The sequence below is a fragment of the Hoplias malabaricus genome, chromosome 14 (genome assembly GCF_029633855.1).
Source record: "Hoplias malabaricus isolate fHopMal1 chromosome 14, fHopMal1.hap1, whole genome shotgun sequence".
NCBI classification, from domain to species: Eukaryota; Metazoa; Chordata; class Actinopteri; order Characiformes; family Erythrinidae; genus Hoplias; species Hoplias malabaricus.
Window position 1 is genome coordinate 10,873,629 of NC_089813.1, and position 16,068 is coordinate 10,889,696.

Below are 16,068 nucleotides of genomic sequence, written 5' to 3' on the forward strand. Positions count from 1 at the left end.
ATATGTTTTAAGTTTGGATTAAACATAGCGTTAGAGTTACGCTGGTGGTACTTATGTAAATGTGAATGGAAGTCTAAGTCATGTCCCCACAATTCACAGACACAAGACTGTGTGTTTATGATGGTTGGGCGAGGAGGGAGCGGGGCTGTTGAAGGAGGGGAGATGGGTGGTTGACTGTTTTTTTTTCTCTTATTCCCCTCTCTGAAGACTGAAAACCTCAAATAGGAAGAGGAAGAAGAAAGAGAGAGGGGTTTCATTAAATTGTCAAGCGCTCACTCGTCTTTCAAATTTAGGCCTCGCTCTCTAATCTTTTCCTGGAGAATGAAGAAGGAATTCCCTGAAAGGCTAAGTCTCGAGTGTGTATTATTGGAGGAAGACACAATCTTAGGCTGATATACATGAGCCAGACGGAAACTCACCCCCCGCCCACCAACCCCCACCCCCTCAACCAACAACACTGATTAAACCGGTGACATTTGCATATCATAATAAAAGAAACAATTGTTCTGTGCTGGTCCATCTACATTTGGTTACCTTCTAACACCCAAACTGTGAAATTAGACCACCCTGGAAGTTACAATGCGGGATATAAAATGCCATTCTGAGGAGCCTTAATGAACGGGGTCTTAATGTAATATATGTGTCATGTTTTGGTCAAATTACCACAAGGATCAAACACCACAGCTGTGTTCTTGGGTACATAATGCAATATGTACATTTAAGGTATTATTAACATTAAATGAAACTGGTTGAGATATAATAGTGCGGTGTTGTTTGACCCTGGACATAGACATTACATTAAGATCCCAGAACAGTGTTCACCTGTGGAAATGGGAGTGACCAGCTGCTCTTTAATGTTATGCTGTCGAGGTGCAACATAATGAGCATCTCTCTGAATTCAAACAATGTACTAAACATTTGGGAATGGACCAAAAAAGTAGGACATAAGCTCACAGCATGGCGTCCAGATATAATAAAACATCATATTAAAGCAATTAAAAGTTAGAACAAGTCCTTCTAGAGGATAGGTTTAAGGCTTTGAAGTTTGCCTGAGCTAGAGTTCAGAACAAATAGATCATTAGTTTTTTAGGCCAACGTCAGCAAAAACATCAGACCTTGATAAAGTTTTGTAAAGAACTGTATTATTGAAATTTGTGGAAATGTATTTGTTTTTAAACACTGTCCATTACGACCCAGCGTAAATTTAAACACGTGTTTCTTGGGGTTCTACATTTAACTAATCTGGTATTGAACACACACACACAGTCCCTCAGTCCCAAATTTTAACTGCTAAGACAGCTGCTCAAGCCGAGAGGGAGACTAGATTAGTATATTCATCTTCCAAAACATGTGAAGCCAACCTGTATGTCTTTTCAAACTGCCGATGACAACATGCCTCAACACACATGCAGGAGAACAATAACTGCCCAATGGCTAGTCGGCTGAACTTAGAAGGGAGAGCAGTGCCAATTGTACAATCCTGGAGGCAACTTTGGGGATTTAACCCTCGGTTATAAAGCTAGGTTCAGCAATTAAGGCCAATGTATGCTCAACGTATGACACACACTGCAGTCGGATGAATATGGATCAATTTGAACAGAGAATATGAACTCTTCTCAACACCACAGAGACTGCAGACAGCAGCAAATTCACTGTGAGAGATCCTCAGATGCCTTCAGGGAAAAAATAAATCTTACTACAAGGTGGAAGAACATGCAGGAAAAAAGTGCAGGTGTTGTATTCCATTCTGTCCAGGCAGTGCATGTAAATTATGTTCTGTTACAATTGGCGCCCTACTCCCTAAATAGTGCAATTCATGGATTTATAAACTAATACTACTATACCACTACATTGTATAGAAGATATTTGTGATTCAGCCCAAGTTGTTGCAGGTTTTAATCAGATTATCAGTGCAAGTCGATTGGTTCTTGAAAGACCACACTATACTTTGCTCGTACGTCTCTAACCTCTACTCATTTGCACTGTGTCTTTCAGCTGCCGTCTCGCTCCATCTGCTCCGGCCTTTGACAAGCTGCCTTGGGGGCAGAACACCAGAGGGACCAGCCGGGGATGAGCTTCAGATGTCCTCATCCTATCACCATCATCAGTCCAGTCTCCACCCATCCTTCCTCCCCCAGACACTTTAAGTACAGAGGACGACTCCAGGCAACCTGTCTGCTCAACGTCTGTTGGACTTGTACCTACATTCTGACTGAAAGGAACTGGGAAAAAAAAAGAAAAAAAAAAAGCTACTGTTGTAGGTTTCCTTCGTCTGAGGTGCAACAATCTGTGGTAGTACTGAGTTAAGCCCATGTGGAGATATTGAGTTAAGGACCAATTTGGATTGTGTTAGGGACCCATTCTGGACACCAGTCCTTAAAGGTCTCTGAACCCTTATACAGCTCTTCTACAAATATTGAGCTAAGGATCCACTTAGAGATACTAGGTTAGGAACTAAATTGGAGATTCTGAGTTGTGGGTACCACTTCATAAATGATTTCAACTCTAGCACTGATCCTCTAGAACATTTTATTCCAAAAGACAAGGAAAATAATCAAATGGATACGGTATCCCTAAACCCATCCCTTCGTTCTGGAGGCCACAGTAGAGGCACGGACTCGCCAAGTCTGTCCATGAAATCCTGGGGATTCGCCAACGACACAGACTCAGTCAGGAGCCGACACTGGAACTTCCTCCTGTCTGCGAACTTTACTAATGTTGGTAAGTCAACAATGGCTTTGGGATCCGTAACAAAAAGTGGTTGTTTGATCACAGTCCTGCTGTTCTTTCGATGGAGGAGAGTATTATTAGGAAGATACATCCCTGTGTCTCAAGCTGGCTACATTTTGTTGCAGTAAAAAGTTGCTGTTTAAGTGTTTATAAATTAGCAGGCTAGCTAGTTCTATTGACTCCAGCTAGTGTGTCATTTAGCCAGCTAAATAACTAACTTTTAGCTTGTATGTAGTTGCTGGGGTGGCTTTGCTCCCTCTTAACACTGATTTAATTGAACTGACTAATTAGAAGTTGTGTTTTTGTGTGTTTGATATGGTGTATTTGTGATGCTAAATAGTTGGTCATTACTTTTGCTTTGAACTTGCTACTTGGGATACACTCATAAGGCTGTGTTCAGACTGTGGAGGTTTTTGTGAGAGAAGAAAGAGCAGAGAGAAGTTTAGGGATAGGATTTCAGTAGCACATCACACCATATATAACTAGCATGGACACACCATTGAGATTAGCAATTTTTTTAGCGTTGTCGCTGCTTTTGGAGGTGAAGAAAGAGATAAAGGCCCCTCGGTCTTTTTGGATCCATTAATATCGGGGAAGAAAATAGTACAGAGAATACCACCAGCCTGCACACAGCATTTAAGGTGGAATGGGTAATTCTAAGATGCTAACTTTAGCTTCTAATAAAACACTGGGTTAAAAGCAGGCTAACTGGCTAAGGTTTAATCTCTGAACAGTCCTTGTACAGCAGATATTTAGCTGCTAACTTATAAATAATGTACTTATAGCCCATTTTCTGAATCTGTAGGTCTTTCTTGAACTTCCTTTCCTTGCTAATGCCTGTTTCAGAAGCCACTTTATGACAAACAGCTGTTGCGTACATTTTTTCCCACTGCAGATTGACCCAGCTCATCACTTATGATTGGTAACATCTAGAAGAGTGATTCATTGAGCTTATCTGATTTAACTGAAAATGTTTCAACTGGATCTGAGTGAAAATCTCCATGGAATGAGTGGAAACAGTGGATATGAGGAAAATATGAGATATAACATTAAAAAAACCTCCTAAGTAGTTGGTTGTATGGATTTAAGAACAATGTTAATCCATATAGGACATTTACATCATGAACACATACTTGACCCTTAAAAAAAGTTCATAGTAAGTAAGAAAGTAAGTAAGTCAAATGTATTTATAAAGCACTCTATACACCACTCATGTTGACCAAAGTGCTGTACATAAATGAGATACAATAAATCTAAGTGATCATGTCATCGTGCTTGGACATCTTTAAAGATGAATGGCTCTTGAGGACTTTTATTTTTGTGATGAATTTGGTTCCAAAGATATAACAGTATTGTCAATGAAAGCAGATCTATTTTCATAGCCGGAGTACATGTGCCAACTTACTGAAGTAAGTCCTAAAGAATCAACATGATCCTCAACCACTACTTTTCTGATGACACTGTTACTGTTCCCAGAGCTTTCAGTGTTGGTGCTTCTGAATTCCTTGGCTGTTATTTTTGTTTATGCCTTTGAGTGGCGTTTGTTGTTTTCTCTTTAAGTCACTCCTTTATCTTTGCCTCTATGTGCTGTTATCAGCCATGTTGTGAAGTGAATATGAATATGAATCAGTCCTGCGATGCATTTTTCCCTCATTCGCTTTCAGCTCGCTGTAGGTTTGAAATTTCATAAAGGCATTTCAGCATGATTTGTCAGAGTGTCAGTGCCTTGTAGTTTTCCTGCAACACATATGGAGTCTCATTCCTAGGAAATGGTACACAGTGCAGACTTGCCTCTTTTAGAGGAATCGACTTCACTATTGTGTGATAGGCACGAGACAAGTAGCAGAATTCACTAATAAGGAGTGTCTGGATGTGTTTGGACGTATACTGTATACGCCTGAAACTTCCAAAAGCCTGACTAAATACCAACCAACCATAGGAAAATGTCCTCCTCATAATGATTACGACACATAGATGGCCGCAGAGCTAATGAGCCGCTGGCTGGCGCACATTTAGACCAACAAGTGATAACAGCGCGCAGTAGAGAGCAATTATTCTTAATGACTTGCTGATGTTCTTTTGCAAACACGAGCTTACTGGACAGAAGCTTCTGATTAGTTTTCTCACCAGCCTAATAATGTCGTAGTATGATAGTTATCACTGTGTTGTAATGGACTGTTCAGATGCAAATGGCAAGCTCTTTTTCATTATCAAATGAAACTCATTGTCGCACTCTTCGTCCAGTTTATCAGCCCTACTGACCATCTGTGCATTGTAGGTCTGTAGTTACAGAGTGTGGTTGCTTTGCATACTTTGTGCTTCAATGGTCAATGGTCTATAGAGCAGGTATTATTTGGGTGGTGGATCATTCTCAACACTGCATTGCCACTGAGGTGGCGGGTGGTGTAAATGTGTGTTTTCAGACGTGTTATATGAGCAAGTGTCCCAGTTCTGGCCTTTGTGGACATTTTCAGAAGGGGGTGATGCTAGTCTACTGCTGCAAATATGCAAATAAGCATGCTCACAAAAGATGTAACCATGGTTACTGTTTACATTTTGGACAGCGTAGAATTCCCTTTCGCCATTTGTGATACTCACATCCAGTTCTGGGTGGAGCAGTAAATAGAAAAACCTCAAACGATTTCCCAGGTCAGGAGATCCCGTCCACTGCATTTTTGCGGTGTCCCAGACATCTGAGCCAGAGGATTAAATAGCTGGTTATTACCAGGCTGAAGTGTTTGAGGAGATAAAATTGGGTGGTTTCAAGCCCCAATACCTGTTTCTTCTGCCTCGGGCTCTTTGCGGTGGGATGGATCCTACCATTACCACAGTGATAGGCCCAATATTTACAGCATGGGTATCAGACTCAACAATTCTAAACTCTGCAGTCGAAGCAATGCTGTAGAATGTAAAAATATTCAATTAAAGATTGACTAATTGTTTCTTACATTAGCTTGAAAATGCAGTTTCCATTGGTTGGGATTAGGTTTCTGCCCTATTATGTTCCTTTGGTCACAATGTATATATACCACACACCATTAACATCACCTCCTTGTTTGTACACTCAGCATCCATTTTATAACCATTTGGTAGCTCAACAATTACAGACTATAGAATATAGTATATATATGTTGCCCTGCATACTTTTTTTAGCTGATTGAGTGGGCGCAGTGTTTAAAAACAATTGATCCAGCAGTTTTCAAGCAAATAAATGTTTGTGTGGTGATGTCATTTTCACCCAAATGTGTTTTACCACTTAAATGTCACCCCTCATTGCTCCTTAGCAGCTCAACACACAGGAAAACCCAACTTCCGCTGAGCTGTGGTACACTTGGATCTGTGTTTGGCACCAAGTCACATGACTACACACACACTGCATATGGACAATCCAATCTGCATATATACATCCATTTGCTAATTGAACCACTAAGGGACATGCTGGTCAATTTCTGTGACACGTAATCAGTAGATAATAGACTTAATGGACCGTGATAGGATTTGAACACTACCACCATGACTGATGTATCATCTCTGGAATGTTTCTCTAGGAAAATGAAACCAGGATGAGGGCTATTCTTATTGTGTTTGTTTTGGAACTCTTAGTATCAGAGGTAATAGAATAGTTTATGCTATGATTGTCATAGCGGGGAAGATTTCATGTTGTCACAGGTCTGCTGGTATGTTTTTATGAGAACAGTGGCACCTCCAGCACTGGCTTAGTGCCACACCTGCTGCTGCCAATGGAGTTTATCACCACACAATGGCATCTTGATGCTTCTAATACCCTGTTAATCTCCCATCTGCTGTGCTGGCAGCTTTTAGGGCTCCATTACCAAGACCCTAATTGAATGACTTCAAACATGCGTGGATCCCATAAGTGATTCTCCATCATTTGCTGCGCCTACTCAGGCCCAGGTCTGGCTGAAGGATGCCAAAAGTCAAAGCACAAGCTGATTCATGCCCACCTGCTGACAGAGGAAATCATCACGGCACTTCTGCCCTTCACACGAAATTGCAGGAAAAAGGATGCCTCATGTTGCTGTGGCTGTACAAGCTGTACCTGAATATTCTGTAGTGTTTAGGGTCAAATTTTACAGCCTTAAATGAAGCAACATGTCCCAGTAGTTCTGTTCACATTCAATGTATGGAGAAGTCTCGACATCAAGAACATAATGCCTGAGGATCATAAATTTAAATTAAATAATCAGTGTATAAACTGTCGAATTTCCCAGCACCAATTCCTGAGGGTGATGACAAATCACTGTTGTTTTAAGGCTACAGGTAGTATGTTGCACCAGCAATACCAACAATGGCCTGTAGACAGAACATGGGCATAGTGGCGTGATCTCATCTAACACATTCTTAATGGGAAACCATTTTAAAACATCATGAAGATTAACAGCGGGGTGAACTGTCAGTTTCACTTTAGTAAACAGGTATTCTGGAGAGAGAGACAGGATCCGTGAGCAAGCCCGAATAACTTCAAACAAATAAACAAACAAACAAAGCAAACAACCTGTGACTATACCAAACCCTGCGAGCAAATTCACAGGAAAAAGCCCAATATTTCTTAAAACAATGCAGTCCTGGCCATTCTCGTTATGGTAGTAGAGAGAGACAGTGGAGCAAACCACTGTGAGGCATGTGAAGAGGAGGGTGCAATGCTTTAAAACCTAAATCTTATGCCTGTTTTAGCTGTTATAATTAGATTTAATTAAATGCATAGTTTTTAATTATAGTAATTATCACAGATTTATTTATTTATTTATTTATTATTAGTAGGTAGTGTCACAGCCTCAGAGCTCATCTTGGGGTCCTGGATTCACTGCGAGGAGTTTTGTGTGTTCTCCCTGTGTCTGCTTGGGTGTCCTCCAGGAATCCCAGTTTTCTACTGTAGGTAAAATGGCTGTGAAGTTGCCCATAAGTGTGAGTGTGTAATGCCCAGTGATGGACTGGCTCCCTGTCCAGGGTGTGTTTCTGTCGTGTGGTCCAGACCAACTGTGACTCTGAACAATATGAAGAAGTTACAGAAAATTATAATGGATTTTAAACAGATATAATCCTCGTTTCTGCTTTACCTGTGCTTTATTCCAAATCAGGTCACAGGCCTCCAGTAGAGGGCAGGATTACTTCCCTTTCTCACAGAGTACAAAGCAACTGTGTTATTATTTAAAAAGAAAAAAATTAATCTAATTATCAGAAGCGTATATTGTTATACTATACAGCATGTGTTTATATTCATGCATAAGTCAAGAGCAACAGTGGCTCTCTGTGCATGAACTCATGGCTTATTTAAATGACGATGTATCCTGTATGTTTGTGTTGACTGTTTTTATTTTTTATGAGCCCCATTCATAATGCATTGTGTGTGTGTGTGTGTGTGTGTGTGTGTGTGTGTGTTTATGTCCATATGAATAATAGAAGGTATTGTTCCAACCCCTACTGATACAGATCAACCATAACATTAAAGCCACTTCCTTGTTCCTACACTCACTGTCCTTTTTTATAATTCAGAGACTGTAGTCCATTTGGGGTCATTCTCAGCGGTGCATTGACGTTGATATGGTGGTGATGTGTTAGTGTGTGTTGCGCTGGTCCGAGTGGATCAGACACTGCAGTGCTGCTGGAGTTTTTAAAACACTGTGTCAACTCTGTTACACACTGCTGTGTCTGATCCACTCCTAGCACACACACTCTCTCACACACTTCTATAAACCAATTCTTTTTTGACCATTGTAACATACTATAAGCTGAAAAAACACTGGGGTATTCTGTGAACAGAATGACCGCTCTATTCCAACCCCTTATTATTTTTAATAATGTCCTTTTTTTGGGCATTTTTAAATAAAATTCTTATTTGTTTCTCAGTAAAAAAATAAAAATAGGGCAGGGATCCTCCTGGGAGCCTGGGCTGGTGTTAATATGCATAAACTTTAAAGCTCCCATTGTTCCCCTCTGTTCCTCCCCCACAAAAATAGCAGTTTTATTGATGTAAAATGATGTAGAGTGTATTGGAGCATCAGAAAACTCCCTACTGTGATATCTCCCTGCACATCTGCTTAGTTCTACTGAGGAATGTCCTGATATTGATTCTGTTGATTACGCTGATGCGCCTGCTTCCATAACTGTAATCAGCAAATGTTTCCACACCCACTCGTGCCTCTGAGAATTCCAAATAACCCCTGTCCTAAAATTAGACAGCTCATTTTCCCTTCCCCTATCCAGGCTCTGGCTTTCTGACCGCTGAGTCGCTGAGTTTCTTATCCGAACCAAGCCCCACTGCTGTGCTCGACACTTGTTCTGTTGATGGCTAGTGTACCCCTGAGCCCTATAGATTTCTCTAGTGGAATAACCCTGAAACTATCGGAGAACCTGGACCCCTAAAATTGCTATTGTAATTGTCCAGGCAAAGGAAACGCCATTGTCCAGGACATCAGGCACAAAAAGACAAATAAGATTTACACTCTACTGTTGTTTGGGTGGCAGCAGCCAATCAGAAGCGTCTTAGACTGTTGAGATTACCCAGGTGGGGAACTGAACCCTGGTCAGGGGTGTACACCGATCATGAATATTACATCGAATCATTATTCAGCCCTAGTCTCCACCGACCTGACATCATCACTGTGGGCGTGGTCAGCCTCCAGAATGTCCACCAACCCCAAGTTTACAACACTGTGGTTATGGTTGAGTCAAACATTTGTGCCCACACCGTGGGGGGGGGGCTCTATGTTGGATGTGCTTTTAAAACCTGTGCCTAAATTCTCAGCTCTGTTATTGCATCATTTATCCTCAGCTTCCAGTTGAAAAGCATAAAAGAGGAGTCTAGGCTTTGAGGAGCTCCATTTACCATCAAAAATCTGTGCCCCAGGCCATTCCTCACCTTCTGAGGTGGGCTTTCTCTGCAGCTCATTCAGAACGGAGGACTGGCTTCTCTCTACCTATAGCTGTAGATTTAAACCCATTTAATGGTGGATCCAGAAGGTCTCCAAGTTTTTTTTATTTATTTATTTATTTATATATTTTTGGGTACATTTAGTCTCATTCTCCTGGACACAGGACGGACAGAATGAGAGTGATCTCTTGGCTCTAGGTCAGTTTGCTAATTTATTTAAGTGCTGATGTGGCTCAGAACCAGCTTTGATCTTCAGAGAGAATGGTAAATAAGTGAATGTGTGGTTGCTCATTGGTAGAGGATTGTCATTTCTATGCTGCTAAAAATCCTCGACAAATATGCTGCACTAGTGGAGACCGATAGGGCAATGTGTTAGCCTTGTAATGATTAATTACATCACAACCCTGTATTCAGTATAGTGTAGATCATAGAGGCCAATTATGAAGTATCTATAAACAACAATCAGTGTGTAGTAACTGCATAATAACACAAAGCTGATGTCAGGTATTTCTACATCATTATATTTATTCAATTCATTTCATTTTGAAGTCATTTTAGCTTCAAATATACAAACAATATTAACATAAGTGCTTATTATTAGTGTTTACATTTGTTCTATGAAGAGAACAACATTTACATTGCCCTGCACTGCAGTTCTAGGGCAATAGACCCTCTCTAGTCAAAACTTCACATTACACAGCTGACCTCAGGGTTAATACAGAATCTGTGATGCCTCCAGGCCACTAGGTGTCAGAATAATGGCTGGTTGATACCATAACAATAACATAACAATAACAAAGAATTCCTCCAATAAAGATTCAAGAAACAACAATAGTTAGTGTTCATTCTGGCAGCTGAATTTGTATTAGATTTAGTAATGTACTTTTTAAGGATTTAATATTTTAGAGGTGTTATTTATTACTATTTTTTCATAAACAATAGCTTAAAAGTTATGTTGCATTTAAAAACTAGGTTCGCTGCAAACTGAGAGCATGTCGTCTCTAAGAGGTTCATTAGGTTAAGGTAGAGCTGGGCAATTAATCAAAAAATAATCAAAATAGACATTCAGAAATTCTGATCGACAAAACCATGTCTATATAAATGAGATCATTTTAAACAGTTCTATTATTATACTGTCCCTTTAAAACCACACTACAACACTGTAGTCACATGATTCTGCCCACATCTGCCACATGGAAGCAACTCGGAGGAGTTAGGAGGAGTCAGCTTTAACACTGGAGCACACTGGATACACTGAACTGTGAGGGTAAAAATACAAAAACAAAATAATTGTTCATTAATCGTAATCGGGCGGCACGGTGGTGCAGCAGGTTAGTGTCGCAGTCACACAGCTCCAGGGACCTGGAGGTTGTGGGTTTGATTTCCACTCTGGGTGACTGTCTGTGAGGAGTGTGGTGTGTTCTCCCCTGTGTCCGCGTGGGTTTCCGCTGGGTGACTGTCTGTGAGGAGTGTGGTGTGTTCTCCCTGTGTCTGCGTGGGTTTCCTCCGGGTGACTGTCTGTGAGGAGTGTGGTGTGTTCTCCCCGTGTCCGCGTGGGTTTCCTCTGGGTGCTCTGGTGTCCTCCCACAGCCCCAAAACAGTCCGTAGGTGTGAGTGTGTGAGTGAATGTGTGAGTGTGTGTTGCCCTGTGAAGGACTGGCGCCCCCTCCAGGGTGTATTCCCGCCTTGCGTCCAATGATTCCAGGTAGGCTCTGGACCCACCCCTACCCTGAACTGGATACGCGCTTACAGATAACGAATGAATGAATAATTGAATAATTCTTATCATGGTAAAATGTACAATTAATCATGAGATTGATTTGCACTCACATCGCCCAGCAACAAGTTGAGGTAAACCAGGTTATCATTAATGTATAAAAAGACCCACTGTTGGTGGTTAAGTTACTAAAATTGTGTTGTCATATGGTTAAATGTATTAACAAATATGTGCTGAAGCTGACAGGCTTATGTCGACTGATGGGGAAGACTAAGTAAGCTCAGTATTTGTCAAGATCCGAGGCTTAACAGTGCAGATGGATGTGGGTTCTCTATTTGGCAAATAACAGGTCATGGTTAACCTATGTGTTATAACTGGGTATTACTGCCTTATATATAATAACTATTAATAAACAGATGAATAAACCTAAATTGTGGTCTTATTCTAAAGTAGTACAAACACATCAATGATTATATTTCGTCATAGTCCTTGTTAACGAATTTAACACAGAAAACAGCAACAACAACAACAACAAAGGCCTAATCCATCATTACAGGTCTTACCTCAGTATTGACCACTTCTCTTTCTGATCTGAAACAGCTCAGGGCTCAGAGGAGAGGTATGAGGAGACGTTATTGTTTTCTGACGATATTAAGCCAGATGCCTGGAGCGAACCCCACTGAGTCTCACTGAACTGTCTGCTCGGCACCACACCGAGAGCTGAGCGTTTTCAATATTTCATCCCAGGCAACAAACTAGCTCTACTGCCATGTCAGAGTCTTGATAAACACACCCAGAGATGATTAGTTTGAAAGGTTTCTGGGTTCTGTATTGACTGGGGCTGGACTGTGCACTTTGCTCCAGTCTTTGTGCTTGGTGCAAAGACTTCGCCTTGGGATTTTCATGAAGAAGCCTCTAATCTGCGTCAACTGAAAGGATCCGAACACAAACAGGAGGAAGAAGTCGTTTAGTTCAGATGTGAGTGTGTGAGTAACTGGGTGAGTGTGTGAAATTGCCCACTGGTGTTAGTTAGTGAGTGACTGGGTGATTGAATGATACCATGGACTGGAACATTGTCAAGGTGTGTTCCAGCCTCCTGGCTAATGATTCTGGGTAGTCACATGATGCACTACTACTTTGATAAGGATGAAGGGATTACAGAAGATGAATGAATGAATGAATGAATGAATGAATGGACAATTTAATTAATGAATGATTGAATGGTTAAGAGGGCGGCACGGTGGTGCAGCAGGTAGTGTCGCAGTCACACAGCTCTAGGGACCTCGAGGTTGTGGGTTCGATTCCCGCTCCGGGTGACTGTTTGTGAGGAGTTGGTGTGTTCTCCCTGTGTCCGCGTGGGTTTCCTCCAGGTGCTCCGGTTTCCTCCCACAGTCCAAAAACACACGTTGGTAGGTGGATTGGTGACTCAAAATTGTCCGTAGATGTGTGTGTACCCTGTGAAGGACTGGTGCCCCCTCCAGGGTGTATTCCCGCCTTGCGCCCAATGATTCCAGGTAGGCTCTGGACCCACCGCGACCCTGAATTGGATAAACGGAACATAAACATCTTTAAATGTTTAATAAAAATCTTTTATTTTCAGTGTCAACTGTCCTTATTTTGGGGCAAGCCGTGTTGTGCCCAGACTCATGCCCATCTCACTCTCTCTAGAGAAGAGACACACAGGGTAAACAACCAATTTGATTGGCTCAATTGGGAGAGCTATTGCCGTATTAACTGTATTAGACTGTTGTCAATTGTCAACATTTAAAGAATATAAACATTTTATTCTCGACAATTTATCACTAATTAGTCACTTTTCTGGATTGAACTGCAACTCTGAGATCCTCCATTTTGTGATGGATATGCTACAGAAATCGTAGGCTATATTTGAAAGCTCTGGATTTCCCAGCTCTTTTATTTTCCACTCTTGGTATTTGGTATGTATAGAACATCACCCCATCTTCTTCAAATAAGCATCTTATTTATGTGTGTTGACCTGATCAGGAGGCTTGGTAAAGCATGCAGAACATGTGCAGGCTTGGTATATGAGCATTTTGGAAATAAAAACTCCAACAAATCAATATCTTGATAAGAAGAGATGGATATGGAGACGGACTTGTGGCTCATACATAAAGCATCAAGCTGAAACCTTTGGGCGACTTGTTTGATTGGTGGACATATCATTGGTTATGCTTGGGCAATCATGCTTTAATATGGTCCAGCAAGTAGAAAACCCGCCCCCCAAGCTGCGTGCAGCGGCTGTTATTTCATTTTTAATTGATTTTTCCTCATATTTACCAGCGGAAATAAAGAGCTATGCGATTTGTAGGCATTCGGGATGCGGCCTAGCCCTGGCTCTCGTGTTGTCTGCTCTGACCTTATCACAGCAACCTTCAAAGCCAAGTACCAACTGTGTGTTTGCTCTTTCCTATTTGCCTTGTTTACAACTTGATATTCATGTCCTCAGGTTTAGTTTTTACTATTCTAGTCCAGTCCAGAGCATTGGCTGAAGCTTCCATACTGATGGTGTAGTCTAGACCAGGGGTTTTCAGCCAGTGGTTATATTTGGGTAATCATTTAATTTTGAACTTCACTTAACAGATAAATATAATGCTGCAGTGTCCCTCTCCTGAGGGTCTTTAGCAGTTCATTTTCACTTCCACAAATCTGACCAATAACAGCGCGGTTACTGCCTTCTTTTGGTAGAACTTCTAAGACGATCGGCTGCAGTAGAAAATGCTGATGTCGATTAGCTTATTATATACATTTAAAAGGACAAATACCACATGCTGCAAATGACCCCATCCAGGTTCTCTGTGCAATAACACTGTATTTAAGGCTCTAAGCTCTTTCTGGAGCTTCTTTATCTTCACACGCTCATGATCATGATTCCTGCTGAATTACATACACTTCTTTCATTTAAATCTCCTGCGTTAGCAACCAATTTATGTTGGTAGAATCATGTCAAACTATTTCAAATCAGGTTTATAAACAGGAACTGAAATAGTTCCATATTAATGGAAAAGGGCTAACAATGTTTGCAAGTTTTGGAAACAGAATAGAAATGTTTATATTATTGTGTAAACAGGGAAGATGGTGTAGTTTGGAATAGTGTCATTTACTTAAAATGTAATATTTCAAGAACATTATAAATGGAATATGCCAGTTTTTTGGCTTTGTTTTACTTTATTAGAGATAGAAAACAGGAAATAATCCTCGAAAAAACATATAATGATTACTTGATCACATTAGCAACTCCATCTCAAGCCAACGTTACTTAATAGACCTCTATTTGTAATGAGAATGCAGTTCTCAGAATGCAGTTACTACACAATAACAAGACAGCACAGTAACAGTGAGAAAAGGCATTGCACTCTTGGAGGTGTGTGTGACAGTGTGTGCTCGGTTTTGTTGCCTGCATGTTGACGAGCTTTGGGAAACAGAAAGGAACAAAGATCATTAGGTCTTATCAGGGACAGCAGATGGAGCTGGACATATGTTATCCGTAAACACGTCCTCTGTTAGCAAGGGGCTTCTCAGAGGACTTTAATGCTGCATTCAGGCTCCTATCAGACGGCCTCATCAGGCTAATAACCAGCCATTTGCTCTGGAACCGAAGCTGTCCAGGGTTTATTTATTTGCCGCAGTGTGAAGCACCAGAGATGCTGGAGCACATTAAACCGAAGATGCGCTACTATGCAGCACACGGCTCTTTGAGCTAAAAGGTCTCCACTGTGCTCTGTTATGAAAGATGATTCAGTAGAGTAGACCCTAATTATTTGGTCCAGTCAATGGTTTAATGCTTCCATTTTGTATCTGCTCTATTTGCTGAATATGCTTGACACATCACAAATAATTCTGACACACATACCTGTGCTTAAAAGTGAAGAGAAAACCTGACACCTCAAAAATGCTCACAGTAGAAGCCACTGGAGATTGGCAGAATTTTCCAGACAAGTAAAAAACGTACAGACTCCAGCTTTTACTCTGTTTACTCCGACATACAGTTACACTATTAGATGCTATTAGCTGCAGTTCGTCTATTTAAACCAACCTCTGTGATGCTCTAGTGTCTGAGAAATCATAACAGCATATCGTTTTCCTTTATTTGACTCTATATAGCATGAACCTGTCATAAATGCAGACAGTATAAAGTAGAAGCCGTTACTGCAGCAAAGAGGGACAAAATACGTTTTTATAGCCTTGAAATGAAAAGAAATTTTGAATAAACTCATGTCCACATGCAGAACCCATTCCACATACTCCAGTTTAGTCCCACTCCAGTCCTTATAACTATTATTAAACATTGTTGAATTAAGAAAGCACTGAAAGTACATAAGTGCAGTTTATGGTCACGTCCAGTTTCGATTAGCACTGGCCTTTCGCTTCGGTCTGAATCCTTGTAGTTGGCCCATATGTTTCAGGGGCACGGGAGTCCACACTTCCTCTGGGAATGATTACTGATGCTCTCCTTTAAGTGTGGCTGTTTTGTGAGAATAGGGCACTTAACCCCTGACTGTTTCCAGGGCCAGCTTGTAACTTAATCTCTCTCAGAGAACGTGGACGCCAGTGTGGCCTAAGGGTCTGTGGAATACCCACTGGACAAATTTGTAGTCATGCAGCCCTAAATGGTGCAGTTTTATGACCAGTCCTTTCAAATGACCACCCTCCAGGCAGCTCCTTTGTTAAAAGAACTGCAAGTGTGTAGAACACTTGAGCTAACCTGGGT

General features: G+C 41.1%; 1 protein-coding gene across 1 annotated transcript in view; it reads left to right on the forward strand.

Moving 5' to 3' along the window:
* Window positions 1-2,070: 2,070 nt before the first annotated feature.
* Window positions 2,071-16,068, forward strand: part of plch2a (phospholipase C, eta 2a) — a 178,014-nt gene continuing 164,016 nt past the window's right edge. Inside the window, exons 1-2 of the mRNA XM_066644357.1 lie at window positions 2,071-2,188; window positions 2,542-2,721. Of these exons, the coding sequence (XP_066500454.1) occupies window positions 2,071-2,188; window positions 2,542-2,721 (298 nt within the window). The remainder of the gene's footprint in view (window positions 2,189-2,541; window positions 2,722-16,068) is intronic.